Source organism: Curcuma longa, unplaced genomic scaffold (genome assembly GCF_044706935.1).
Source record: "Curcuma longa cultivar G26 ecotype Majalengka, Jawa Barat unplaced genomic scaffold, ITB_CL_G26_1.1 contig_26543, whole genome shotgun sequence".
Lineage (NCBI taxonomy): Eukaryota > Viridiplantae > Streptophyta > Magnoliopsida > Zingiberales > Zingiberaceae > Curcuma > Curcuma longa.
In genome coordinates, this window is record NW_027433148.1 from 1 (window position 1) to 26,308 (window position 26,308).

The 26,308-nt window shown below is 35.9% G+C and overlaps 2 protein-coding genes and 1 non-coding gene across 4 annotated transcripts; 1 reads left to right on the forward strand and 2 right to left on the reverse strand.

Moving 5' to 3' along the window:
* Positions 1–90: 90 nt before the first annotated feature.
* On the forward strand, positions 91–15,962 carry LOC141818894 (calmodulin-binding transcription activator 4-like). 2 transcript variants are annotated; one of them, XM_074706301.1, is made up of 11 exons: positions 91–229; positions 1,710–1,835; positions 1,928–2,043; positions 3,606–3,694; positions 4,975–5,020; positions 7,696–8,134; positions 8,831–9,105; positions 12,277–12,962; positions 13,078–13,669; positions 14,836–15,129; positions 15,623–15,962. In XM_074706301.1, exons 1-11 carry the CDS (start codon positions 220–222, stop codon positions 15,662–15,664), a joined length of 2,715 nt encoding a protein of 904 aa, XP_074562402.1. In that variant the 5' UTR covers positions 91–219; the 3' UTR covers positions 15,665–15,962. The 2 variants fall into 2 exon arrangements, with proteins under 2 accessions (XP_074562402.1, XP_074562403.1); XM_074706302.1 differs by having other exon boundaries at positions 8,885–9,105.
* Positions 15,963–18,694: 2,732 nt separating this feature from the next.
* TRNAL-CAG (transfer RNA leucine (anticodon CAG)) lies at positions 18,695–18,775 on the reverse strand. The gene has a single exon. It is a non-coding gene; the product is annotated as a tRNA-Leu (tRNA).
* Positions 18,776–18,789: 14 nt separating this feature from the next.
* LOC141818896 (F-box only protein 6-like) lies at positions 18,790–26,047 on the reverse strand. The gene is made up of 2 exons (XM_074706303.1): positions 25,893–26,047; positions 18,790–20,414 (listed from the first exon to the last, which is right to left on the reverse strand). The coding sequence occupies exons 1-2, from the start codon at positions 25,994–25,996 to the stop codon at positions 19,184–19,186; spliced, it is 1,335 nt and encodes a 444-aa protein (XP_074562404.1). The 5' UTR covers positions 25,997–26,047; the 3' UTR covers positions 18,790–19,183.
* Between the last annotated feature and the right edge of the window lie 261 nt (positions 26,048–26,308).

Sequence of the window (26,308 nt, forward strand, 5' to 3'; positions counted from 1 at the left end):
TTTTACCCTTTCTCCTTCAACTCCTCGCGCTAAACGTTTATGTACTTGGGGGTTCTTTTTGTCACTTTGTCGCCAGTCGTAACTGGAAAGTCTGGACGCGGAGTCCGTTGTTGTCCTGTTGTCCTTCCCTCTTCCGGAATCGATATCTTCTCTAGGAGTTGACTGTTGAGCTTCCGTGATCCGCTTTGTGCTGGAGTTTCTGCTCGGAGGTTCGATGCGATGCAGCAAGGTATGTTCGACTCTGGGTTTCGATCGGCTCCACTTTCTTGTACTTGCCTTCTTTAGTTTGTTCTCTTTTGTACGACAATTTTTCTGATGCCTGTACTTGGTCCCCGTGAATAAGTATGGAAGAAAAGTATGCTTTTTTTTTTTTTAATTTTTATGCGGTGATCTTCTAAAGAATTCCATTTTTTCGGGTTAAAGAAGTCTCTTTTATGAATTGGTGCGTTGGACAATTAGAAAATAATACTTGAAAAAAAAAATCAAATATAGTAGAGATGAGAATAAGATACATCTGAGAAATTACTAGAAAGATTTAAAATTAAATACTATTATTAAAGGAGAAAGTAGGTGGTCTAACTTCAATATAGGTGATAGAGTGAAACAAAATAAATTAAGATGGTATGAAAACGTTCAAAGTTGACTAACATATATTACAGTCAATCAAGTTGAATTATTTAGAGTTGAAGGTCTGAGGGGTGGTGGAATATAAAGGAATACTTTAGTTAAACAAATTAGAAAAAATTAATTGATCCAAACATAACTAATATTTAATAGAGGATAAGATCGATGTAGCTAACTCCAGATACTTGGGGCTAACATGACTTGATCATAATGATGAGTTGTATGTGTGATAACTACTGCCAATAAGTATTGGCCCATGTCCAATGAAGGGAAGGGTATCCAAGAAGTAAAGAAAAACGACCAATAACAACCTAAGCCATGTGTGCTAATAAGGGCATATCATGTGTTCCTGAACAGTTTGTATCAATAACAGTCATCAGAGCCAAATACACTCTCAATGCTGAGATAGTTTAAAGAGTAAATATTGACCTTTTCAAAAATTTCACCTCAACTCTGAGCTTCCCGTTGTGCTCATCAAACCTACTTCAACCTCTACCTTAGGCTAAAACTTGGTATTGACCTACTTCAGCTTCCATGGACATCAGACAGCTCGGTAGAAAGCAACTCCTCACCATGCCATCTCCGAGTGGAAGTTAGTTTGTTTCATACCATGTTAATGCCTCACATCTCAATCCGCCAGACCTCAGTTCATCAATGGGAAAATAGTTTGCCTTGGAGGTAGTCAGAAAATTTCAGATCCAACCTGCATCTTGGTTGATTCATGCCACAGATATGGGAAATTCACTTTATTGCTTCGTCCATGTTGGGATTTCAACATGTTTTCCTGTTCAGCAAGGTTATTTGTGCCATCATTCATTCCTACCTCAACCTAAACCAAAATTGGGTAGGCCCCAATATCTGACTGAATTGGACTAGATCAGGCATATCTCTTCAAATATGCTGTTTATAGATATACTTTCTGATTCTTCTTTTGTTTTTCTTTGCCACTGTCATGGTCAAAGTGCAACTCAATGCTTCTAACTCTTCATTTCTTAAATTCCTCTCTATTTATATGCTTTCGGAGCAATCTCTATATCGAAATGCATGAACTACTTTAATATTATTTTTCTCATTTGTGTTTGCAGATTTTGATATAAATAAGTTGAGCCAAGAAGCCCACATACGATGGTTGAAGCCTGTAGAAGTTCTGTATATTCTGCAGAAGCATGAGAAACTTAAGATAACAGAGAGACCTCCTCAAAAGCCACCTAGTAATTGAAAAATATTAATTGTGCTTAATTAGGATTTGCATTCTTCTAAATTTCACTTTGGTCTGATTTTATTTTATTGTTTTTCTTGATAGGTGGTTCTTTATTCCTTTTCAACCGCAGGGTGCTTCGCTATTTTCGTAATGATGGGCATTTGTGGCGGAAAAAGACAAATGGAAAGACAGTTCGTGAAGGGCATGAGCATCTTAAGGTATGGAAAAATATCTGTATCATTTTATTAGATAATGCTTCAAGGTTCTGCATGGGTTTTTTCAGAGCTGTTATCTTTTCTTCCCTGTTTTGCCTGGTTAAAAGATTTACTTTATTGCTTTCAATAACTTTCCTGAATGACTAATCCCTGTATAATTGTTGTAATAATTTTGCATGCACAAAAATCTTTTTGTATCATTTTACCTGGTAAAGTTTCTAAATTCTGCATGATTTTTCCAGAGCTGTTATCTTTTCTTCTCTCCTACTCTATCTTGAGGCTTGTATGCTTTTCTTGCTAAAATATTTTTCTTTATCTTTTTTAATAATTTTCTGTTGATGGTTAATCATGCAGCACTTTAAGGTTTCTTCAATGCAGACTGATTGACCATAGATACAAGTTAAGGAATGACCTCTTCTGTTTTTTGGGTTTAGGCATGCATTGGCATTATACTCCATTGGTCCATTTAACTACCCTGTCCTTTTGTTACCTTTTTTTTTGGTTTGCTTTGCTTTATTTGCTCTATGGGAGCTTTTCTTGTTTACAAGTCATCTTGCAACCATGGACATAAATACTGAGATTATGTTAGATCTTGAAAATTTTAACTATAGTGCCTGAATATGTCATTAGGAAATGTACTAATGGCTATATATTCTATCTGACTAGGTTTCTCTAGTAGACTACTTAATCTTATATTAGGTGAAAATAGCCTTTATAGATCCCTCTAAACTACTAGTATTTACATTAAGAGTATTGATTAATCATATAGGACTGTCACGTTATTGCTACTCGTTGTTTGAGGCTTATAGTTTATGCTGCAGAAAATAAAGAGAAATTGGAATATTAGATAGTATTGACACCACAGGTGCTTAAGAAGTATCCTATACTCTGTAAAACCAAGTACTTCTAGTTTCCTCTTGTGCATCTTAACCCTGAGGATTGTATCTTCGTTTGTCTGCTGTGTTGTGTCACCCAAGATGAATATGTGAGTGAGTGGCTCGTTCTCCATAGCAATAAAAACAGAAAAATTTCCTCCTTCCACAAGTGCAATAAATGGTCTATTAAATTTTAATGTAAATGCTGATCACAAAATATTTATTGGGCTAAAAGTCTGCAAGCCTATATATAGAAAAACAGACAGAAGATTGAGTCGAGTATTCAAGGATTGATTCCAACTGTAAATTTAAGTATCTCTTGTAAGGGCCTCAGTATATTGGAAAAAGAACACAATTCAATGTGATTGATAATTACCAAATCTTGCAAAATTTTGGCACCAACTCTGTTTATCTTTGTTGACTGTTAGCACAGAACAAGAAGAACAATTATATTTCTATTATCAGAGTCAATTTCTCAATGTTCTTTCTAAATATTGCAATTGCCACTTCAAAGGGAAGTTCTGATTTAATCATAACTATAATAGCTTATTTATTGAAAAACTATTATTGTTCTAACACTTTTTTGCTAATTCATGTTTTTATTTCCTATCTGACTCTGTAAAGTTGTGGCTTAATATTCTTGGTGATAGATAGTATGTTGACCATGTGCATATGTCCCCTCATTAACAGGTTGGAAATTCTACAGTATTAAACTGTTATTATGCTCATGGAGAGCAAAATTCTAGTTTCCAAAGGAGGATTTATTGGATGCTTCATCCGTAAGCTTTAACTGCTGAATATTTCTTGCTAGTTTATTTGCTGAATAAATTCCCTTTCTCTAATTTTTATGCAAACTCTCTGTGGCAATCTATTCTTTTGGAATTATTTGTATGTACCTGCTTGGATTTTAGAAATGCTTACCAATCTTATATCATTACCTCAAGAGACAAACAAACATGAAAGTTGCCAAAGAGCTGGAGTGCTCTGTTGATAAACGCAACCTGTACCTTCTAGAGCAGGATTTACCTGACTTAATTTTGTGAAAAGCTTTTTTGTTGTACATGTTTTTGGATTACTAGAGCAATTGAACACTAGATGCCTAGATATTTCTTAGACAGATTGATACCTACTAAAACATTTTTTTTTCATCTTCGGACACAAGTGTCCCACACCACACTAGCTGTGAGACAATCCTCTTCAAGAGTGGGAGCGACAAACTTAAATTCTCCCAATTGTGTCATTATACAGATCCAAACTCCCAACCTTTGTTTGGAAGATCCCAATCTTTAAATGTTCAACTAAAACAAATAGGTTTAACTCTGGTTCAACCAGGACTCATTCAGATCCGGCTTGATTTGATCCCAATTCAAACCCAAAGCTCACTCAAACTGATCTCCACCTACTCAACCCTCACTTGACCAATCTAACCCCAATTTGAACCCAATTGAATTTGAATACCAAAATCAGCCCTAACATTCACCAGTTCATTATAGATATTGCTAATCACCCTAGTTAACTCTTTAATGTACTAATTTTTTCTAATTAAATTCCAATGCATAACAATTAGTCATTGAAATTCACAAGGATTTTGGAATATCAATTTTTCTCTGAGATCTCACTGTTATTGTTTCTTTTTCTTTCACTCATATTCTTTTTATTCTAAACTCCTCTATGTTGTCACTCCATTTTTGCTTTGTGCCACCACTGCAGTCTTGAGCTCACTGTGGTGTCTTCTTCAAGTGCCATCTCCTCTTTCTCCCATATTTCACAAGGAGTACATTAAATCAATTGTTGGATGCCAATAACTAATATTGACTCAGGACAAATATGAATAAAACATTATTTCAAGTATAATATGATACAATACATGATACTTATCCATATCAAGCATGTCAAGAGCACTGATATGGCCAAATGCTTTTTGAATTGTAATAAGTTACATGCACATGATATTCTTCAAATTGTTTGAAACACTTAATTGTTTAAACACAATTTTGAGATTTAGTTTTTCAGCCATGTTACTGTGATTTTATATTTCTTATTAGATGTTTGCTTGCAGGGCCTTTGAGCACATAGTTCTTGTACATTACAGAGAGGTTGTCGAGGTATGTTACTTCAGGATTTTACATGGATGGTGCTCTTTAAATGTTGATTAAATCTCGATAGTCAAATGACTCCATTCTAGAGTAGAGTGAAATGAGAAGGAAGGATACTCATCTGAAGGGAAATATGAATGCTGGAATAATTTAGTTAAAATATATGTTATACTTTGAGTGCCTTTCTAAATATCTATCTTTATCATGTTTAAGCTTTATTGTTTAGACTGACACGGGTTGATGTTGATTCCTTCATATGCCTAAAGTTTTAGTTGGTCATGCTCTTAAATTAAGTTCTTCAACTTCATTTCTGTAGTTCTTATTATTATATGAATGGCTTTTCCATGTGAATGGAACCTTTTGTGATTTGTTAAAGTTGCTCTTCAAAAATTCAGATCTGATTTGAGAATTCACTTCTTGTTCTTCAAAGAGGTGGGAGGACAAAAGGGGTGGGATTGCCTGCAGTAGTTGGTGGCTTCATAGTAAAATGGAAAAAATATATTACTTTTATCCTGCTTATGATAAAGTTATGTAGGGTTTCAATGCAAGATCAGTTTGATCATTTTCTTTTTCATTTGATGGGCTAAAAGTTCTTTTCCTTTTAGCACAGAAGATTGTTGGTCCACGAGTATATTTTGCTCAGGAAACCAACATATGAAACCAAGGTTTAAAATATCGAGCCGTGCCGGAGTTTCGGTCCCGGACCGGAACGATACAGTTTCGGTACCGTATCGTACCGTGCCAGTATAGTTTCGATATTTTTTAAAATATATTAACTAAAATAAAAAATTTAATCTAAATAATAAAAAATAAAATATTTTTTAAAAATAATAAACTAATTTTATGGATTTTATTAAAGCCTATTTAAATTATCCCGAACTATAGCTAGGAGTTGATTATTAAAACTTAATTAATACCTAAGTTAAAAAAAATCAAAAAACATCGCGATCGCACTGCCCGCGCGCGGAGGCGACTCCCGGCCCCGCGCGCCGCCTCCGGCGGCGTCGCCGCGCCCGGGCAACGCCTCCGGCGGCGTTTTCATGCCGAAACTGTGGTGCCGGTGTTGTGCCGGTGCCGATACCGCGGCGGAACGAAAAATTTCGTCCGTATCGCGCGATACGGCTCGGTATTTTAATCCTTGTATGAAACTATAGATGTGCATTATCTAGAAAACAACTTTGACTCTCAGAGTATAGAGTCAACAGTGTTGGTGTTGGGAGCACCACAGTGAACATAGTATTTTGATATATGATTAAGTGTAAAGTTGGGTTATTATGAACTGATGATTTTATATCAAGTAAGCAGGTTACTTAACAGATAGAAGTCTTGGTTGAGAATTAGGCAAATGATCAAGTCCTAGGGAAGTTAGGCAAGTGTCCTGGTTGGAAACCAGACAGTTGGAAGTATTGGTTGGAACTATGCAGAAAAGTCCTAATTGTGAACTAGGCAAAACAAGTACAAGTGGAGGCAGTTGAGAGCTGTGGCTTGGTAGAGCAAGTCCAAGTGGAGGTGGTTGGGAACTATGGCTTGGCAGAGCAAGTCCAAGTGGAAGCAGTTGGGAGCTGAACATCTAGCCAAGGTACATGCAAGTAAAGCTGAAATTTATATCATACTGAGTACGCGTCTCAAGTGCAGGGAAGCAAAATTCAATAGTTCCAAGCGATCAAGAGGGAGCCCAAGCAACTAGTTGAAGATAATCTTCGACCGTTGATGTCGAGGTCTCACAGACGACTGGTGCAAGGAGCGGGCAACCGAAGTGTCCAAGCGACCGTATATGGCGACTGTATATGCTTCCAGGCAACTGGTATAAATAGAATGTTACAATATGGGAAAGTCAGGTCAAAGAAGGAAGTTGACATGTCTCTCAGGCGATCAGGGGAGTTTGATCGACTGAAATCGTAGAATTTATTTATTACTAGATAAGCGTTGCAGCTATGTCAACAGATTCGCAGGCGACCGGGGATGATCCGAGCGATCGGGAGGTGCCACATCAACATCCGAAGAAGGCCTATAAAAAGAGCCACGAGGGAAAGCTTTTCATCCACCTCATTCTCAATCTTTCTCTACGTGCTCGAGTTCACACTCAGTGTTCTTCGGATGTTACTTCGGCCATGTGCTGCAACATCACGCTTCATCTTCATAATACGGCAACTCGAGCACAACACTATCATTATATTGTTGTCGTACATTATTGTATTCTTATGTGCTTTATTTTTTAGATTCTTTTTAAGGTTTCTCCACCTCTAGAATCTTTTAGAAAGGAGATAATCGAAATAAGAAACAACTTATTTATACCTTGCGTCCTTATAATTGTTGCATGCTAGAAATTCTTATTGCTCATAGAATATTTGATTGTTTATCTTTATTCCGTTGCATTACTCTGTCAATATTTAAACTCGTAATGCTATTGAGCGTCGAGTTTGATCCTACAAACAGATCTGAAGTGATTGTGAAGTTACTGAATTATAGAGATTGTGAGTTGTCTCTTCAGTGAGATCCTATAAAAATATTGTTTGCTTATTTATTCCTTTTATACCTGAACTTTGTGTGTTTGAAAATGAGTCTTTATTAACCCTTAATGCTTTTATGCTTGCTCTCTTGTTTGTACTTCTATGAGAAATTATATAAGAAATTAAGTTACCATAGTAGGCGGTTTGATACTTATTTATGGTTCTGCGATGCAGGGAAGATGCATCCCTGAATCAATCTTAAGTTGCTCAAATGATTCTTGTCCAACTCTCAGATACAGTGATAACATCTGTGATAGTCAAGAAAATTTCTCTTCTCATGCCACTGGATTCAATGATACTGGTCGAAATTCAAACAGTCCTGGATCGGCAGAAGAAGTCAGTTCTGAATTTGTTGGAAGGCATTTCAAGATGTCTGATTTAAACAAAATGGACAGATCAGAATCATCCAACATATTATCACTATCAGAATTCAATCAAGCACTAAGGAAGCTTGAACAACAGTTAAGTTTAGACAGTGACGAGGATGATTTAGCTTTTACCAAGGAAACATCCCTCCCACTCAGTCAAGTGGAGGCACTTAAGCATCCTCCAAAATTTTCAAATAGCCATACTGAAGATGGAGCACAACCCGACAATATATTGATTAGTTCAGGTATCTTTTGCTCCATTAAATTGTATATGAATTAGGCTTAGTGCACATACATCTGATGTAACACATGATCCATAGTAATTGATAGTGATGTCCATTAGTATTTCAACATTTTCACTTTTGAACCAGTTTTTACATGTTTGGCATTCCTGTATCTTTTCTTTTACAGAAACAATAAGGTATTGTCCTACCTTAACTACAAAAAACTAGACCTAGCTTGACATTATCAACATCTATCTGAATACCACTAACAAATTCATTGAGGCAAATTAGCTAAATAATAAATAAGTACTAAAAAATGTTTGGTTAAATTTCAAAAGAAAAGTTGATACATTTATACATTTTAGAGGTTATGGAAATTGAAAATTTTGAACAAAAGAGTATTTGATAATTTTTTTTCTGAAGTCAGAATATAGATTATGGAAGTAGCAAATTTGAGTCATTGATAATTCTTAATGTTTGGACATATCTCAATTGTATTGGCGTGCCTAAGAATTGATGGAAGAAGAAAACTACTGATAACATGAACTGACACTAGAAGTGATACATAAACCAAGATCACCACACCAGCCTTTGTGCAAGTCTTTTTTTCGACCTTTCTTCTTCACTACCACTGGCACATTATTAGGTTCAATTTGTTCCTAACAGAAAATTCAAGCCATTAGTTAGTGTTGTATTTTCTTTTCGCTCCAACTGCAGATGGTTTAGAGTGGCCTCATTCTCCTTTTCTGCAATCCTATATCTCCGAAGCAGATGAGGACAGCGCCATCTACAATCTGCAGGCACAAGGAACAGCAAATGCTATTTCAGTTGGAAACAGTGAGTTTTCTTCTTTATTTTCAGATACATGGTTTGACCAGGGCCAGTTTGAAACTCCTGTTCAAACAGAATCAAATTTGGCATTAGCACAAGGAATTCTGTTTAAAATACATGAAATCTCTCCTGAATGGGGTTTAACCACAGAAAGTACAAAGGTAGAATCAATCTCGTCTAAATTTTTGCTTATACTATTTCTACATTATCAATACTTTCTATTGAAATGGATTTTATTATTTATGTTTTTTCCCCTACTTGATTGACAATGACATAAACTAGTAATTAATTGTCTCAATTTTTGCAGTCACTAGTCAGAACTATCTTTAAATGTGGTCCATACAAGCTTTTAATATCTTGGTTTTTCCCCTTTGTTCCTTTACTATATTTCCAAGTTCTAGAAACATGGATAAATTCATCTTAGAATAACCAATCAACAATGTGACACTTTTGAACTGAAGTGTGTCCATGAATTTTAGGTTTTAGTTTGACAATGAAGTTTGTCATCCTGCCTTAGAATGCAGACATGTGGAGACAAAAGTTGGTGATATACAACATACAAACTAATTAGGAAGTACAATATCCCTTGTAGTACTTTTGCTTTGTATACAAGTCATATAATTTTCAACTATGTACTCCTAATCTAGCTTATTAGATCCTTTAAAACAAGGATGTGCTGTATCAGTATAAGACCAAGCGAAGTGCAAATCCAACAAGTGTTGATATTTGACATGGGTATGATACAGTAACATGAAAGCTTGCTGCTGATTAGATGCACATAGATCAAACATAGGTGATGCATCCAACATTTTATTGCTACAACTACAATGGCAATATTCTAAAATTAATAGTAACATAAATAATTCAAAAGGATTTGAATATGTAATGGAGTTCAGTCGAAGGCTACCATGTTAACAAATTTTAAGCCAAAGGAACTGTGAACTAACCATAGATTGGATTGTCAGCAATCAACATGCATCAGTTTGTTTCTGAATGTCTTAGATGATAAAAACCTATCAAATGACATAAAAATGCAGGTACCTGGTATGCCATTTTGAGCTTAAAATAATTTGTCTTGGATTGTTCTTTTGGATTGAATTTTGAAGAAATTTGCATATTTCAGTCAACAATATAGTAGAATAATTTGGAATCTCACATTGACCACATCCTTTTGTATCTATGTGCCTTGACTATTTATTTTTTTTCCTTTTTGTTAATGCAAATCCAACATTTAGTAATGTTCAACTTACCATATTTCCATTCCATATTCATTTACATCATCAACATATGTGCCTCAACTACTTAGGATCACTGCATGAATTTATCCTCCTATGCAATTCAAATCAATTATATGTTCGTATCATCTCAATCTATTTTCTTCATTATGTTGAAAACAGAACTAATTGCTCTTGAATATATAGAATCAAATCAATTCCCGATATGCCTTTTTGGATCTTTTTCAATGTCCTGGCTATTCATAGAATGTGAGAAGCAAATTAATAATCATCTGCTTAGGGAAGAAATCAAAGAATTTCTTGGGAATCCTACAAGATCAATTTGTTAGAACTTCATTTGGTTTCGAATCCTATTGAGAGGTCCACTAGAGATCAAAAATTTTTGAAGAAAAAATAAGATATTTCTTTTGTCCCTTTTGGGCGAGCAGAAAATAAGGAAATTATTGATATATTCAATATAATTACTTATTTACAAATACCGTCATATTTTTTAAAAAATATTTTTTAAAGTAGCTTTATTTGTTCATCTATGCATTCTCATCTTTGTTGCACTAACTTTTTGCATATTTATTACTTCCTACCAACTCCATACTTTGATCCATAATGTATGGCTGGTCATACCACAATCATAACAAATTTTCTTTTTAGCCTAAGCACACACAAAGATCATATAAGACACTATAGATGTTTGGCTCTATTTCAACCATCCATTCATTATCCTATTAATCATATCTTCATTGACATCTACTTCTTATGGAATAATAGGAATCCAAGATATTTAAAACTCCTTGTAGAAATTCATCTTCATTCGTTTTAATTATCCCGTCATTCTTTTTCTATTACTAAATCAACATTTCACATATTTAGTTTTAGTTCTAGTCAACTCAAAACCTTTAATTTTCGATGTTTATCTCTACAAATCAAGCTTCAAATTAATCTAATTATGTTCTTACAATTAACTCAATATCGTTAAAAATAACATATACCAAGGAACTTATCTTGAATACAACTTTTGAGTATATCTAATACTTATATAACAAAAAAAGATAGAAACTTAGAGTTGAACTTTGATACAATTCGATAATATAGGAAAACCATTTGTCATGTTCTAACACTAGTAGCTAGGTTGTTATATCTCTGTTTTGTGACATCAATATAAGTTTTAGCTATTTCTTTCTTCTCTAAACCACACCACAATAGTTTTCTAGGGATCGTATTGCAAGATTTTTCTATGTCAATAAAAATCGTAGCAAATTCTTCTTATGTCTATCTGTTGATTGTCTTTTTAAAAAAAAATAAATTGCCTCTATAATTGATCTTCGAGATGTTAAACCAAACTGATTCTCAGAAAATGGTTTCTGAACTTGTGTTGCCTTCTATTCTCAGTGGCTACCTATGGAATGGTTGATGATATGACACATTTAGGAGATAGACATTCCAAGTTCCAACAATTTCTTACTATAGTGTCCCTTTGACTGCTAGATTGAAAAGAAGTGAAAAATTAACTGTGATGGAAGATTGTGCACGACTTGCGAATGAGAAAATGCCTTTCTATTTTTCTTGATGCTTAAGGAATTTCTACCATTGGTGAAGACAAGCCATGTTTGGACAAGAGACCTCATCACATTTGGTTTATCAGTACTAGAATTAATTCTAGAGTAGTGGACTTCACTTTTCAATCACTTCTTGAATTTCATGTACCTTGTTCTATCTGGATTAAACAGAAGGCAGATAGCATACCAACTTTATGTATTTACATATATTTATCAAAGATCAATTGCAGAACTAATTGAATTGTTAGAGTATATATAACTAGTATATGTTAAAACTGAAACTAAGATCACCAAAACACCTTATTTCAGTAAACTAATCTATTTTTAAATTGTGAAACAAAATCCAACATTTTTACACCTCACATTTACAACTACTGTGATAAGCATACTATTAAAAGAATATTATAACAAAAATCTAGCATTCATCTTAACATCAAATTTGGCTTATTTATTTTTGTCTCGAACAAAGTTACAATCATTGATTAAAATAGAAGATAATTTGTCATATATCAGATTCATCTTAATTTCAACTGCCACTTTGCAGGTTGTCATCATAGGGGACTTTTGTTGCAGGCCTTCAGAGTACACGTGGAATGCACTATTTGGAGATATTGAAGTTCCTTTAGAAATTGTTCGGGATGGTGTTTTCCGTTGCTTAACACCCCCGCATGCTGCTGGCAAAGTCAAACTATGCATTACAACCGGCAACAAACAACCCTGTAGTGAAATACATGAATTTGAATTTCATGATAAGCTAAAAAACACGAGCTCCAGAAACATTGCACAAGAAACTGCAATGTGCACCTCAGACGAACTGTTGCTTCTTGTTAAATTTGTTCAGTTATTTCTATCTGAAAATTTTAGTATGACAATTCTTCAAGAGAGTAACATTGAACTGGAAGTCAGTCCTTTGAGGAAGCTAAAGGGATCCAATGATAAGTTGGAACCAATCATTCAAAAACTTGTAGCTGGTTCTGTAGCTTCAAAAGATATAATGGATGCAATTCTTCAAGAACTATTAAAACATAATTTGTACCACTGGTTATCGTCTAGGCATGAACCGGAAACTGACAAATATCAGCTCTCCAAGAGAGAGCAATGCATCATCCACATAATCGCAGGATTGGGATTTCTGTGGGCCTTACATCCAATTCTTGACTCTGGTATAGGCATAAATTGCCGTGATTCAGATGGATGGACTGCACTTCATTGGGCTGCATATTTTGGAAGGTACCTGAAACAGCAGTCTTTTTCTTGAACTGATCTAGAATTCCTAGCATGGCTACAAATTGAATTGTTTGAGCAGAATTATGTATATCTCACTTTTTGAACCTGACTTATTCAGGGAACAAATGGTTGCTGCACTTCTTGCTGCTGGTGCTTCAGCTCGAGCTGTCACAAATCCTACTGAACATGATCCAGAGGGTAAGACACCAGCTTCTTTGGCAGCTGCCAATGGCTACGAAGGTCTTTCCGGATATCTCTCCGAAGCTGCACTAACTACTCATCTCTTTTCACTGACAACTGAAAAAAATGAGAGGTCAGTGGAGTCTGCATCTAAAGAGATTGATTATGGTGTTGAAAGCATATCTCAGAGAAGTGCCATTTTAGATGGTGGCACAGAAGATCAATTAGCACTCAAAGATTCTTTGGCAGCTGCCAGAAATGCAGTTCAAGCTGCTGCTCGTATACAAGCTGCTTTCCGTTCCTATTCTTTCAGGAAGAAGCAACAAAAAGCTGCTTTATGTCAAGGCGGGGGCATTCTATTCCCTCCAGAGATGCATAAAGTTTCTGTTGTGTCAAGGTTGCATAACACGTTCCAAAGTTTTTATGATCATAAGTTTGATAAAGCAGTTTTAACGATCCAAAAGAATTTTCGACGTTGGAAAAACAGAAAAGAGTTTCTACTGCTACGAAAACATGTTGTGAAAATACAGGTACTTGAATTCTTGGCTTCTTGCATCTTCCTTGTGTTTGAATTGTTAATTAAACAACATATTCTGGCTTTTACTGTTGAACAAATTTGATGCTGTACCTGTTTAACCATCGACATGCAATTATAGTGTTGGACTTTGATGTTAGATTTATCATTTATAATGTTGGCATGGAATAATTCATGTATCTTAACCATATAGTTTGCTTCTTGATATGAAGTTCCTGAGTATTCATATCAATAGCACAAGTCTAATATTTCCTTAATTTTAAGTCATTCTTATCCTATGTATCAAATAGCTTTGCTTTTCACAAGGTATTCATTTAATCTCAAGACATATGTATTGTAGTTTGTACATCATCATAGTCCCACCCCTCTATTTGCACTTTTGCCTACTTGTTTAGATCTTAAATTCATCTGGAATCGTTATATCATTCAGTAACATTTTTTCATTTCTCACTTCATGTGGATCACATGAGATAAGCTTCTGCCCTATTATCATGAATGAATGTATAGAATTTGATCAGTATGTCCTACTTTACAGCCATGCATCCAATTGAACAACAATTTGTATGAACTGATTTCTCATAATTAGTATTTCCTATGAATTTATCTGGACAGATATGTTCTCAATTTCACCTGTCTGTATTCAGTGCTATTGTATGAACTACCAATGTGAGAATTGTTTGTCATCTCACAAAGATGGATTGTATTTCCACATTGTTCCTCTTTTTAGATGCCTTGATTGAATTTTGATCTCGTGGAACATTTTTTATGGAATCACCTCAAAGAGCTACAAATCTGTTGAGAGCAGAAACTGAATCTTGGAAGATGATCCAAGTTAACTGGATTCTGGATGATAGGAATCCAAAGAAACACGGATAAGATCTTTTTTAGTTCCAAGAAAATTTAAATTTGTTACATTGAGATGGGTCATTAAGTTTAGATTTAGTTATCTTGGGATAAGATCTTTTTTAGTTCCAAGAAAATTTAAATTTGTTAAATTGAGGTGGGTCATTAAGTTTAGATTTAGTTATCTTGGAAGCAGCTCTACGGCAAACTAGTCTTGTGTTGATAAGCATCAACATATGTATACTTCATAGCTCCTCTAAGTAAACAAGAAGTTGTTAGAGATTGTTTATTTAATTATGCTCTTTTGCATTATGACAGTCTCATGTAAGAGCCCATTTAGCAAGGAAAAAGTACAAGGAGCTCCTTTCGACTGTCAACATTCTGGATAAGGCCATACTGCGATGGCATAGACGAGGAGCTGGTTTGAGAGGGTTTCATGCTGAGCCAGAATCAATTGATGAGAAGGAAGAAGATGACATAATCAAGGTTTTCCGCAAACAAAAAGTGGATTTAGCAACAGATCAAGCTCTTTCAAGCGTCATGTCGGTGGTGCAGAGTGCTAAAGCGCAGCTTCAGTATCGCCGGATGCTCGAAAGCTACCAACAAGCAAAGGTAACAAATGAGAGTAAGGTGATTTTTTAATTATAGTGTGATTTAGTTAAAAAAAAAATACTGCTTCTGGATGGAGTTTTGTTTGGATATCAGCAAATAAAATCTTACCAGTGATTGATAAGCTTGAAGAGTTTCATCACTAGAGTTGGAAAATCTTCTAGAACCTTAGATGCTTTCTCATGACATTTCAGGTTCAGACACAAAGATCTTGTCCTCATTAAGCATTCCTGAATACACAGAATTCAGGACAAATGTTGGTGAACTATATAGGCTAATTCTGTAGTTTCTGACGCCGTTAGATTAATGCAACTGCCTATTAGAAACTTACACCTTCGAAATGAAAATAAGTATCTTTTAAGAAAATGTTAAATTTCCTCGTGTTCTTCAGGTCTTTGGACACCGAAAAAGAAACTTCTATCATTTTATTAATATGTGCTCCGCAAACAGCATATCAGATTTTCTTTTCTGAGGAACAGTGTAATGTATATTGCAGGCTGAGCTGGGTAGAGAAGGTAATAAAACAACTGAAAGCTAATGAGGTTTGGAAGAATGAGGAAACATGGTTTTTCTACCGCAGAAGGTCGGGCAGTTGGACTAATCATCCTCAAACGCAGCATAACAGAGGTGAAGTGACATCTTTTCTTTGTGCAGATGAATTCTGGTGTTGGTAAATAAGTTTATAGTTATCAGCATAAATATGCAAACCAAACAATATTTGTTGTAAGTCCTGTGTATGCAGTCATTGGTCGGTCGGTGTGCCATAACCTTGCTTCCTGTTCATATCTTGTGAATTTTGTTAGCTGTGGTCATTGAATTCCACATCTGTTGTCTTCTCACTTTGTGCTCCTTTTTGTTTTAACTAATTTACAAACTATTTGGACGAGATATTCTCGAATAGGATAAGGTAAAGGTCCTGAGAGGGATTGTGTTAGGGCTTGAATGGTTCTGTTACAAAGAAGGCTGCTAACTGGAAGGTACCAGCCAGCTTCTGCTTTTGAATCATTTTATTTTACACATATCTACAATTCTGAAGAAAAAGCCTCATGGAATAGATTTATCGAGGATCCTTCTTCATCGAAGAGTTTTAAAACTTTTGCACTCGAAGAGAGGTTGTGGATTTGAATGTCCTTTCGAAGATCCTTGAACCTGAGGTAAAGTATAGTATCTTACTAATGTCTTCAAGTATATGATCACTTTTCTTTGTTTTTCTAGTTCAATCAGTCATGTTTTTTGTTCAAGCATAGAACTTACTGGGGTATAAGTTGCATGTTGATGGTTTTGATAATTCTTAATTATTTGATCTGTATATTGTGATCATCATCCAATTAATGTAATAGAAATGATTTAATTCATGCTCTCGGGGGCATAGTGCGATGGTTAGGTCCGCCAACGATAAATTAAGCATCTAAAGTTCGAGACTTAACTGTGATGAATTTGCGAGGATTTTCCTTCAAATGGATAACGGATCTGAGAACGTTGACTGTTACAATCTCATAAATTAGAATGTTGAGACTTAGCCCTGCAAGATCGAAGTAGAAACATAATCACTTTAGATCACAATAAGTATAACTATCATTTCAGAACAAAAATCTTTTCATAATGTTTACATTCTAAAGACCCTCACTTAAATACTATATTTATTCATAAGTTTAGGAACTTCTCTGGAATCACACCAAGGACATAGTTGTCATATTCTGGAACAACTAAATCAAAACCTCATTCAACAAAACTAAATCATGAGTGATCAAAACCTGGACTACTTGAAAGAATCACAAGATTCTTTAAATAGAATATTTAGTCAGCTCAACTTAGTAAGTATTCCTAAGAAAAAGGATATACTCACTCTTTCAAAATTGCTTGAAGAAAACAAATCATGAAATTTTGAACTCCAATCAAAGAACTAAAAAATCTTCATGCTCTACTTGAAGACATCAAGTATGAATGAACAAATTACAATTTGAAAATACATACTACGGAAGAAGCCCTCAACTGTACCCAATAATTCTCAAAAATTAAGGAAGATGGATATTACACTGTAAATTTATCTGAGAAAAGTGACTAAATTCAAACTCAACAAAACAACATTATAATAGCTTTATTAACTTCCCTACATCATAGATTAACCATACTTGAAAACAAGTTATTTGTCCTAGAAATACAAATACAGAAAACAAGTCAAGTGACGGAGTGGAAAGAAAGTATAGAAAACTATATTAAGGATTTCAAGAATCTATCTACATGAAATATAATTTTTAGAAGACAATCCAAAACTTACTCTTTTCTAACTTATACCCTTCAAAAGAAATGAGTCTTACAAAAACAGAACCCTTTATAGGCGTCTCTCAAACAGTGAGAAGAAGACAAAATGAAACAAATGCTTCTTGGTTAGATATCATTATAGTTAGAAGAAATAATACTTCTAACCATATATTAGAAGAATTTATATACATAGATAGGTCTTACATTATTCTTGTTATTCTCAAATGAACAACTTAACACCCTTAATCCGAGAAGACTATACGATCAGAAATTCCTCTCTTTCTCAACTTCTCTATTTAGACATCAAAGAATAGAAGCCTTACATCTTGATGATAGTGAAGAAAGGCTAAGCCTTATGACTGATGAGTCAGCAAGGACACTATTAAACAAAAATTACAATTATATCCATCGATCTTAAAGGTCTCACTTAATATGAGTAGGAGGCAAAGTACTGCTAGTTCTATATAACTCTAGATTTTATGATAAAGAAAAGATAGTCATAAAGTTTAATTGAAGTCGACATAAATAATAACTTAGGAATCACTTATTTATGTCATAATTTTAATGTGACAATTAGATATTTTATTAAATATATCAAAATTCTCATTCAAGTTAATAAAGTTATTATAGTGTTTATATGTAATGAAATGTTACCTGCGCATCCATTTGTGCGCAACCTATGAGCATATATAAGGTTTAATGTTTAGGTTAAAAGAAGTAAAAATTTTAAAAAAAAACACTAAGTGTTCACATGTAAATGTGCAAGGTAATAAAATTATCCTACACATCCATTCGTAAACATTTAGGGTTATGGTGGAACGGTAAGATATTCGGGTTGTGACCCAGGGATCCGCAGTTCGATCCCTAGCTACGGCGTATTTACAAGAGTTTTCTTTCAAATGGGGAACGCAATCAAAGGATGCTGGGCATCTGAATTGGCCGCCGTATGCGCTTCCCGATTTACTCTGGTAGTCGGTGGAAAACTTTTGTGGGACCGTACCGGCCACTCCCAGGGATTGAGATGGGCATGAGACTGACTGCCGGATGCGCTTCCCGATTTACCCTGGTAGTCGGTGGAAAATTTCCGTGGGACCAGACCGACCACTCCCAGGGATTGAGTCTGACTAGGATTTATCATTTTTTTTTAGTGATAATTATTTTTTTTAGAATTTGAAATTTAATATTTAGACTAAAGTGAAAAATTATCGCTCACGGATAAGGGTGCAATATAATTACCCCTGTTTATTAAAGTTAAAAACGCAAAATATAATTTTTTAAAAAAACATACAAATATGAAAATTTTCACTGTCAAGAATGGGATTCGAACCCATGCCCTTTCGGACCAGTACCTGAAACTGGCGCCTTAGACCAACTCGGCCATCTTGACGAACATGTGTTTTCAAGTTAAGATTAAAAATTTATATCAGTTCATCCAAGCTTGATTATATTTACACATCTACTAAACTTTGGTTGTTTTGGGCAAAACCCATTCAATGGACAACAGTTCCAATTGAATTGGCCAGCAACCCAGTTTTCTGAAAACAACATAAAAAATATACTCTCAAACAACCATTGACTTTAAACTGAGCCTCATTGAGGCATGAGACGTTTCTCCCAACTTTATGCTAAAGCAAATATAAAGAGCCATAACACAAAGCACCAAGTTTTTTTGGCTATCTTACATGGAATCTATTTTGGTGCTTCTCATATCTAAAGACAAGGATACCTCTCTTCAAAATGATCAAAGGGCGCCGGCCGGCCGGCTGGCCGGTCACTGTAACAAACCGATTGTCGCTCAAGCAAGTGCAGTGGGGCACGGACGAAACGCAGTCCCACAAGCAATTGTCTGCCTCTTCCTGCTGTGAGGGTGCGTACATTCTGGCACTCTCTGCCATTCCTTTGTAGAAAAATTGTACATAACCAGACGGTTCATCCGCTTCGACCTCAAAGAAAGCATGAGCAAGCCATGGTTGCCGAGGCATGTCATCCTTACGTGCTTACCGTAAAGCTCCAAGCACCAGACGTTTGGCATTCTGTCCACCTCCTTCCACAGGAGAGTCATCTTCTGCATCTCCCATATGTAGACGCATGTGGCGGCATTCTTGGTCACCAAACCTACAAGCAAAATCTGACCTTCATTCTCCGACAGCATATGGTCGGTAAGATGCAGGGGCGAGGGGATGAGGTACTGCTTCCAAATGCCAGATGCTATGTCATACAACAAGATGCCGTCGGGTTCAGCATGCATAAAGTAGATGGTTCTGCCAACGGACACTGTTTGTGACCTAAAATTCAAAGAGAGTGGAAGCCTGATGCTTGGAGGAAAACCTGCACTGCGACTCCAACTGTTATGAATGGAATCGTATATCCCATGATCCCCATTGCATCCGAGCCACATTATCTTGTATCCACTGCCAGCAGTCTTCCTGTTCAGAATCATCGCAACAGCCACTCGCGACCAGACTCGGTAAGATCTTGGCGGAAGTTCTTTGAACGAGTTGGTCAGAGGATTGCTAATGTAGAAGTTCTTATGTGATAAATCCAAGAAACAAATGAGACCACCAGCTGATGCTACTGGAAGAAGAACTGTCTTTGCGGGCAGAAACGGAATGGAAATATGATGCCATTTTCTCAGAGATGGATTGTACATGACTCCTTTCCTTATGTTTTCATGAGTGACTGAATAGAACCAAGGATATAAAACTGAAACTTCTGCGAGATGTTGGGAGAAGGTGCATGAAGACAACAAGGAGTTCCACTTTCTGCACACAGTCCGGAACCTGAAGAATGATTCGGTAGGGAGTCTTGCGATCACAGCTTCAAGAAGATCTTCTGGAAAGTCTTTCCAGATTTGCTGATCCATCAAGCCACTTGAAATTGATGCATTTGCAGGGCTCTTTCCCCTTCTCTGTCTCTTGCAAGATGGAGATTCGAGAATTTCAACCATCTTGTTACCAGACTTATCGTCCATCAAAAGACCAAAGAAGTCATATTCTAGTAGGTTATTCAACTCCAATATATACAACCTGCACATGACAAGTTATTAGCAAATGCTTGATTAATCCTATCTTTCTATATGCAATTAAGTTTTTAAAGAAACCAAGCGGGCCTGGTCACTGAATAACACATTGACAGATATGCAGCAGTCGATGGCAGCAAATATCATGTATCAAATCAAATATATGTTTGTACTAGAAAACAAACATAACACCTAAAAGATCTCATAGTCGGACACTTTATCTTCTTCCTTGGTTGTGTCGGACACTTGTCCTCTGAGTGGACATTAGAAATCCCTATTGATCACATATAATAAAAAACATTTAGAAACAACCATGTTAGACACCTGAATCCATATCCGTATCATACTTAAGTCAGAGTACCTAAAAGACAATTAGAATCGTTTCAGTTGATATTCTTCACATTTAGTATTACTCTGGTACTTGGACTACCCATACTTATATATCTATCTCAGGTATCAACACTCTAAGGGAATGCCTAATCCTTATCGATCGCGCATAAACACTTGTAGAAATGATTATATCGAATACTTGGATCCACAAGTGTCAAATACTCAAACCTAAACCCAAGTACAAATAATTTTTTCTTTCTCAATAGCCCTTCTGCATTATAAATTCATGAGGAAGGTCAACAAGCTTGATTCAAAATAAAAATCCCATTGCAAGAAAAAAAAAAGTTAACAATCATACTTATGGAGAATTGAGTAATATTGATTTTAACTTGAATGTTAAAAATTAATCATTGACCTTTTAACATCCAGGTGATTTCTTGAAATATCATGCTTGAAGTTGAGGGGAGTATCAGCTACTCAGACAACTTATCCTAGAACACTATTTCAAGGCAACGACCTTTTATTCATCTCTACAGGAATTAAGTCACAACCTGACAATACTGCAAAACTTCCAGAGGTGCATAACTAGGACAAATGTAATTTATCCAAGCAATCATAAGGCACACGAAAAAATTAGTAACCAATCTTTTGAAACATTTTTCTATTGGAACCTCATTTTTCATTTTCATACATAAACACAGATAATGTCAATCTTCAATCACTTTGTCCTGCTTAAAAACAACAGTTGTTTTAATTTCACAAACTTCCCTTCTAAAACTTACTAGTTGCATGAAACACAGATATAAATATTGGCAAAGACACATTCCCACCAATATACAGTTTTAAGTGTTTTTCAACATATGCAATGTAGCAGGTATATCTGACAAATCAATAGCCGAGATGAGTAAACATAATGACTTTAACCCCAGTAAATTGATTGTGAAAAAACAACCAGCATGAACACAAATCATTCTTCTTATTTCTAATTCTAACTCAACTTTTTTATGATCAGTCATTCACTTTGATGCTTCAAATTCACCTTAGTACATGACCTCTAGTTGGCATTCAACAATTCAAGGAGAATCTACAACAACCTTTCATTGGCACAGAAGATCATAACCAGATTACTGTGTCAACTAGAAAAGGTAAGCAAAAATTTCTGTTTCGAAGTAAACTAAGTTTGCAATAACTGCAAAGATGAGCATTACATAGCTTTAAAACATGTGACATACTTTAGATCTGAGAATGCCATGGCTTGACTGATGCTCAAAAAACATTAACATCTATAATTTCTATGGTCGCATGTAAATGAACTAGCATCTAACTTTTGAAATTTTAACCTTCTTCTTTTCAACAAATATTTAGCAACATTGCAGATGTGGAAAATAATATCAAGTTAAATCCTGCTTTAGTACTCAAGAATAAGTCAGATTAGACTCAAAATTGGCCCTCACAAATCTTAATGCATAAATGTTAAAGTGGGTAATAGTAGATCAGAATTGAAGTAATTTTCCCATATAACCTGGTCAACACCAATTGTTCTCTAGCTTAGATTGTCAGTCAAAGATTCAACATTTGTTGAGTTGGTTCAGAGAAAAAAAGAAATATTCAGAAGTGTTAAATGGGTCAGGCTATGTGGCCCTATCCAACATTAAATGAGATGGGTTGTGTTGCGTGCAACTCTCCCTGCCTGGTATGAAATCAAGTTGTGTTGGAAACATCATAGGGTTAGATTGGGCTCATTATAGCACGTCAACTGAGTTGAGCTCAGCACGTGAGCCAAGTGAATACAACTCATGGGCCAGGAGTACCGCTCGAATTTAGTATCACATGGTGAGTTGTGGGCTAATAAAAAGCTTTATAAGCATATATGAGTTAGCTACTATTAACTTAGGCTAAACATTTTGAGCCATTGGTTGAACTTGAAAAGCTAATGAATCAATTCTTGTGACAATTGGTATCGGAGTAGACCTAATCCTAGACATGATGAGATATTAGAAAGGGTTACCTGCATGAAGGTGTAGCCACCATTGGGCTTCACATTCCTCCAATTATGGAAGATTCTAGGCCATGAGTTATAGTTTGGGTCTTGACAGGATGTCATCAAGCCTTAAGTAGGAAAGATTTTGTCAGCCAGTTTAGTCCCACACAATTGTTTTTTCACTGATTGTGCTCGACAAAGTTTCAACCAGGTCTACACATGTCAGGGTCATACCCAACCCAAACACAACCTATTACACCTCTATATTTAGTCCATGATAAAATGTGTCTATCAAGCATAAGTTTAAACGTTGTGAAAGATGACTTTTCAATGAGATCAGTTGCTCCCCTAGTTGAAGTTTCCTCAAGCAGCCCTTGCCTAAAGAAGCTACCTAAGTTGATACACTTTTGCTAGAGTTTCTGACCTCACTTTTCAAGAATCTTCTCTATTAGACTATTACTAAAGTCAGTGATGCCAAATCCAAAACTAAACTTATCTAGAAGTAGTGATGAAGATGAACCTACAACAAACTATGGTTACTACTGTACTGGAAAAAGATGTTTGCATCAAGTAAATACAAAGACCCGACATCATACATAAATATCTTTATGTTTGTCTATCTCTATTGCACTTCCCTAACAGGTGTTAACATCATATAGGATCAAAAAAAAAACATTCAGCATACCAATATAGTAGTACATATCAATAAATGACTACAAACATATATCATAATCAATAGCTATTAAAATAGATCATTAAGTGTGTCTCGATAACAACCTGCTGCATCAATGATCTACCAAGAAGGGAAAGAGAGATAGTAGTACATTAATCCAAACTGGAACCAGAAAAAATGACAAATCCTAGAAGTAGTTGTGGATATACAGAACATAGCTGTTGTCATTATCTCATCTTGGGGTTGGAGACCACTATAGCACCCAAAAAGAACCACCAGAAGCATCAGCCTGATTCAGTAGATGCTTGAATTCGCAACCTAGAACCACCTTTTTTTAGGCCCATGTCTTTCTTGTGTGTGCTTGAGTGTTTGTGTTAATTTCTTTCTCCTAAAATTGGTAGAAATGGATATCCATCTTGTATTTAGTTTGTTTTGTTTCACATTTTCTATTGTTGCTGTTGATTTTGCTTCATAAAATTGCTCACAAGTAAAGATTGATCCAACAACTTAATGGTTTTGTCAGCAAGACTCAAATTGGAATCTGTCGTCTATCTCTTTTCTCCTAAAACCTTCTCTTTTAGCCTTCCGTGTTATCTTCTATTAGCTTTATGTTGTTGGATGACCCTCGTGCAACAAAGGGAAGGCCCACACTATCTCAATCATCTACTCTTTCCCTTATTGTGATTTTCTTCACTGATTTCTGAGCTTTTCTTGTACGAGGATCACACTTTAGAAAACCTTATTACTGATGTTTGGTGTCTATTTCACATATTTTCGAGTGTTGCAAACAATCACCTTCAGTGCAATGGAAATAGATAGAGTCGATGTTTGCATGATAGTATGGCAAAAAGTTTAAAAAGAAATTTAAGGTATATGGAGTTTGTTGTGCGACTAGAATCAACATACAACAAAAGAGGAACTAACTAGCCTCTTGGTTAGGCTGACAAGTGAAGGACAACCAACAATTTAGTGGGTACTCAAAAACCTTGAAATCTTTTTTATTGTGCTTGGTGTTTGTTTCACCGAGCATCAATAGCAAGGTTCGCCGTTGAAGAAGACTTTCTGAAACCCTACAAACGCTAGAAATTATGTTTTCAGAGTGAATCTGACAAATTGTAAGATTCTGCTTCTATGCAAGAAAAAGAATTTCAAAAGGCAATCAGGAAAGTCATATATAAGGATTAAAAGGTGGATGACTGAGATAGTGTAGGTCTTACCCTTAGGGATGTAAACGAGCCAAGTTGCTCACGAGCTATTCGAGTCTTGGCTCAAAAAAATCATTTGAGTTCGTTCGATTAAGTTAACGAGCCGAGTTCGAACTTGATTTCGATAGTCTTCAAATATTATCGAGTCGAGCTCGAGCTTAACAGTATTTGGTTCGTGAGCTCGCAAACATGTTCGTTTAAAGGCTCACGAACGTGTTCGTGAACATGTTCATTTAAAGACTCACGAACGTGTTTATTAAGAGATTCACGAATATATATATATATATATATATATATATATATATATATATATATATACATGAATTATAAATATTATATATTAACGAGTCAAGCTCGAACTAAGTTCGTTTAACTTTTAAACGAGCTATTTTCGAACCAAGCTCGAACTGAATTCGTTTAACTTTAAAACGAGTCTTTTTCGAACCGAGCTCGAGCCGTTCGCGAACTATTTAATTTCATTACGAGCCGAACTCGAGCTTAAGAATTAAAGCTCGAATCGAACTCGAGCCGAACTCGAGCTTAAGAAAAAATCGAACCGAGCTCGAGCCGAACTCGAGCTTAAGAATTAAAACTCGAATCGAACTCGAGCCGAACTCGAGCTTCGGAAAAACGAACCGAGCTCGAGCTCGAGCTCGAGCCTCTTACTGTTCGGCTTGGCTCGGTTCGATTATACACCCCTACTTACCCTATGCTGCAGTAGGGTCATTCAGCAACACAAAGATAACAACAGGAAATCAAAAGAAAGGATAACGAGAAATTTTGTGGCAAAAAAGCATAAATGATAGATTCCTATCCAATCCTTCCTTACAAAACTTACAATTTATAGATATCAAAATCTTTATTAGAGAATAAAATTCAACAGGAAAGCAGCAATTGAGAAAAAAAATGAGAAAGAAAAATACAAAATCGACAACATAGGCACCCCTACTTCTGCCAACTTTGGGAGAAAGAAATACTACAAATAACATTTAAAAAAAACTTAAGCATAAATCCACATAAAGAAAGCATTTCCAAGATCACTAACAGACGAATAGGAAAGAAAAAAACAACTTTCTCAATTAGGCACCCCAAGGATCTGCAAACCCTAACGTGCATCCACGGCTCCGAAGTCAAGCGATCGAGCAGAAGCATACGAGATTTCTAGCGCATATCAAGTCAATCATTTCCAAGACTAAGCATTCAAATCCAACTTCCGCCTTCCATACCGAGAGGTAAAGGGCCGAAACCAACCCGCACAAGAGAGCAGAAAGCCGAAAGAAAGGTATAGACTTTTGCCTGGGATCGAGGTGGCGAGGCCAGTCAAGTGGGGGCGAGGCGTAAAGTTTGCAAAGCTCCTGGATGCGGCCGACGACCTGGTTCAGTTCCGCCGCCTCATCCATCCGCCACCTCCCCCGTCGCCGTTCGCCGTCGAGGTCGCGTTCGCCGCCGTCGCCGCCACTCCTTTCTCGCGTTTTCCACCTCTACCGTTCTTCTGCTCGATCTAAATAGCTCAAACTTCAAAGCGCCACGTCACACATTCTACCAATTAGCCCCTGCTCATACACTTATTTACTGAACTTGCCACTGTGCCTGTGTTGTGCCCCCACTTTCTCTTGTCGTGCGGACCCGCTTCCCGCATAGGAAGCATATGCGGTTACAAAATCTCCCACGTGCCGTTTATTTTGTTAATAAAAAACTCCATAGCAATTATC

Coding starts and splice junctions, on each gene's coding strand:
- LOC141818894 (XM_074706301.1), top strand. Junction 2,044..3,605: donor AAGGGCATGAGCATCTTAAG/GTATGGAAAAAT, acceptor CCTCATTAACAG/GTTGGAAATTCTACAGTATT. Junction 15,130..15,622: donor AAAGCTACCAACAAGCAAAG/GTAACAAATGAG, acceptor TGTATATTGCAG/GCTGAGCTGGGTAGAGAAGG.
- LOC141818896 (XM_074706303.1), bottom strand. CDS start 25,996: ATGGATGAGGCGGCGGAACTGAACCAGGTCGTCGGCCGCATCCAGGAG. Junction 20,415..25,892: donor CCTCGCCACCTCGATCCCAG/GCAAAAGTCTAT, acceptor TGTCATGTGCAG/GTTGTATATATTGGAGTTGA.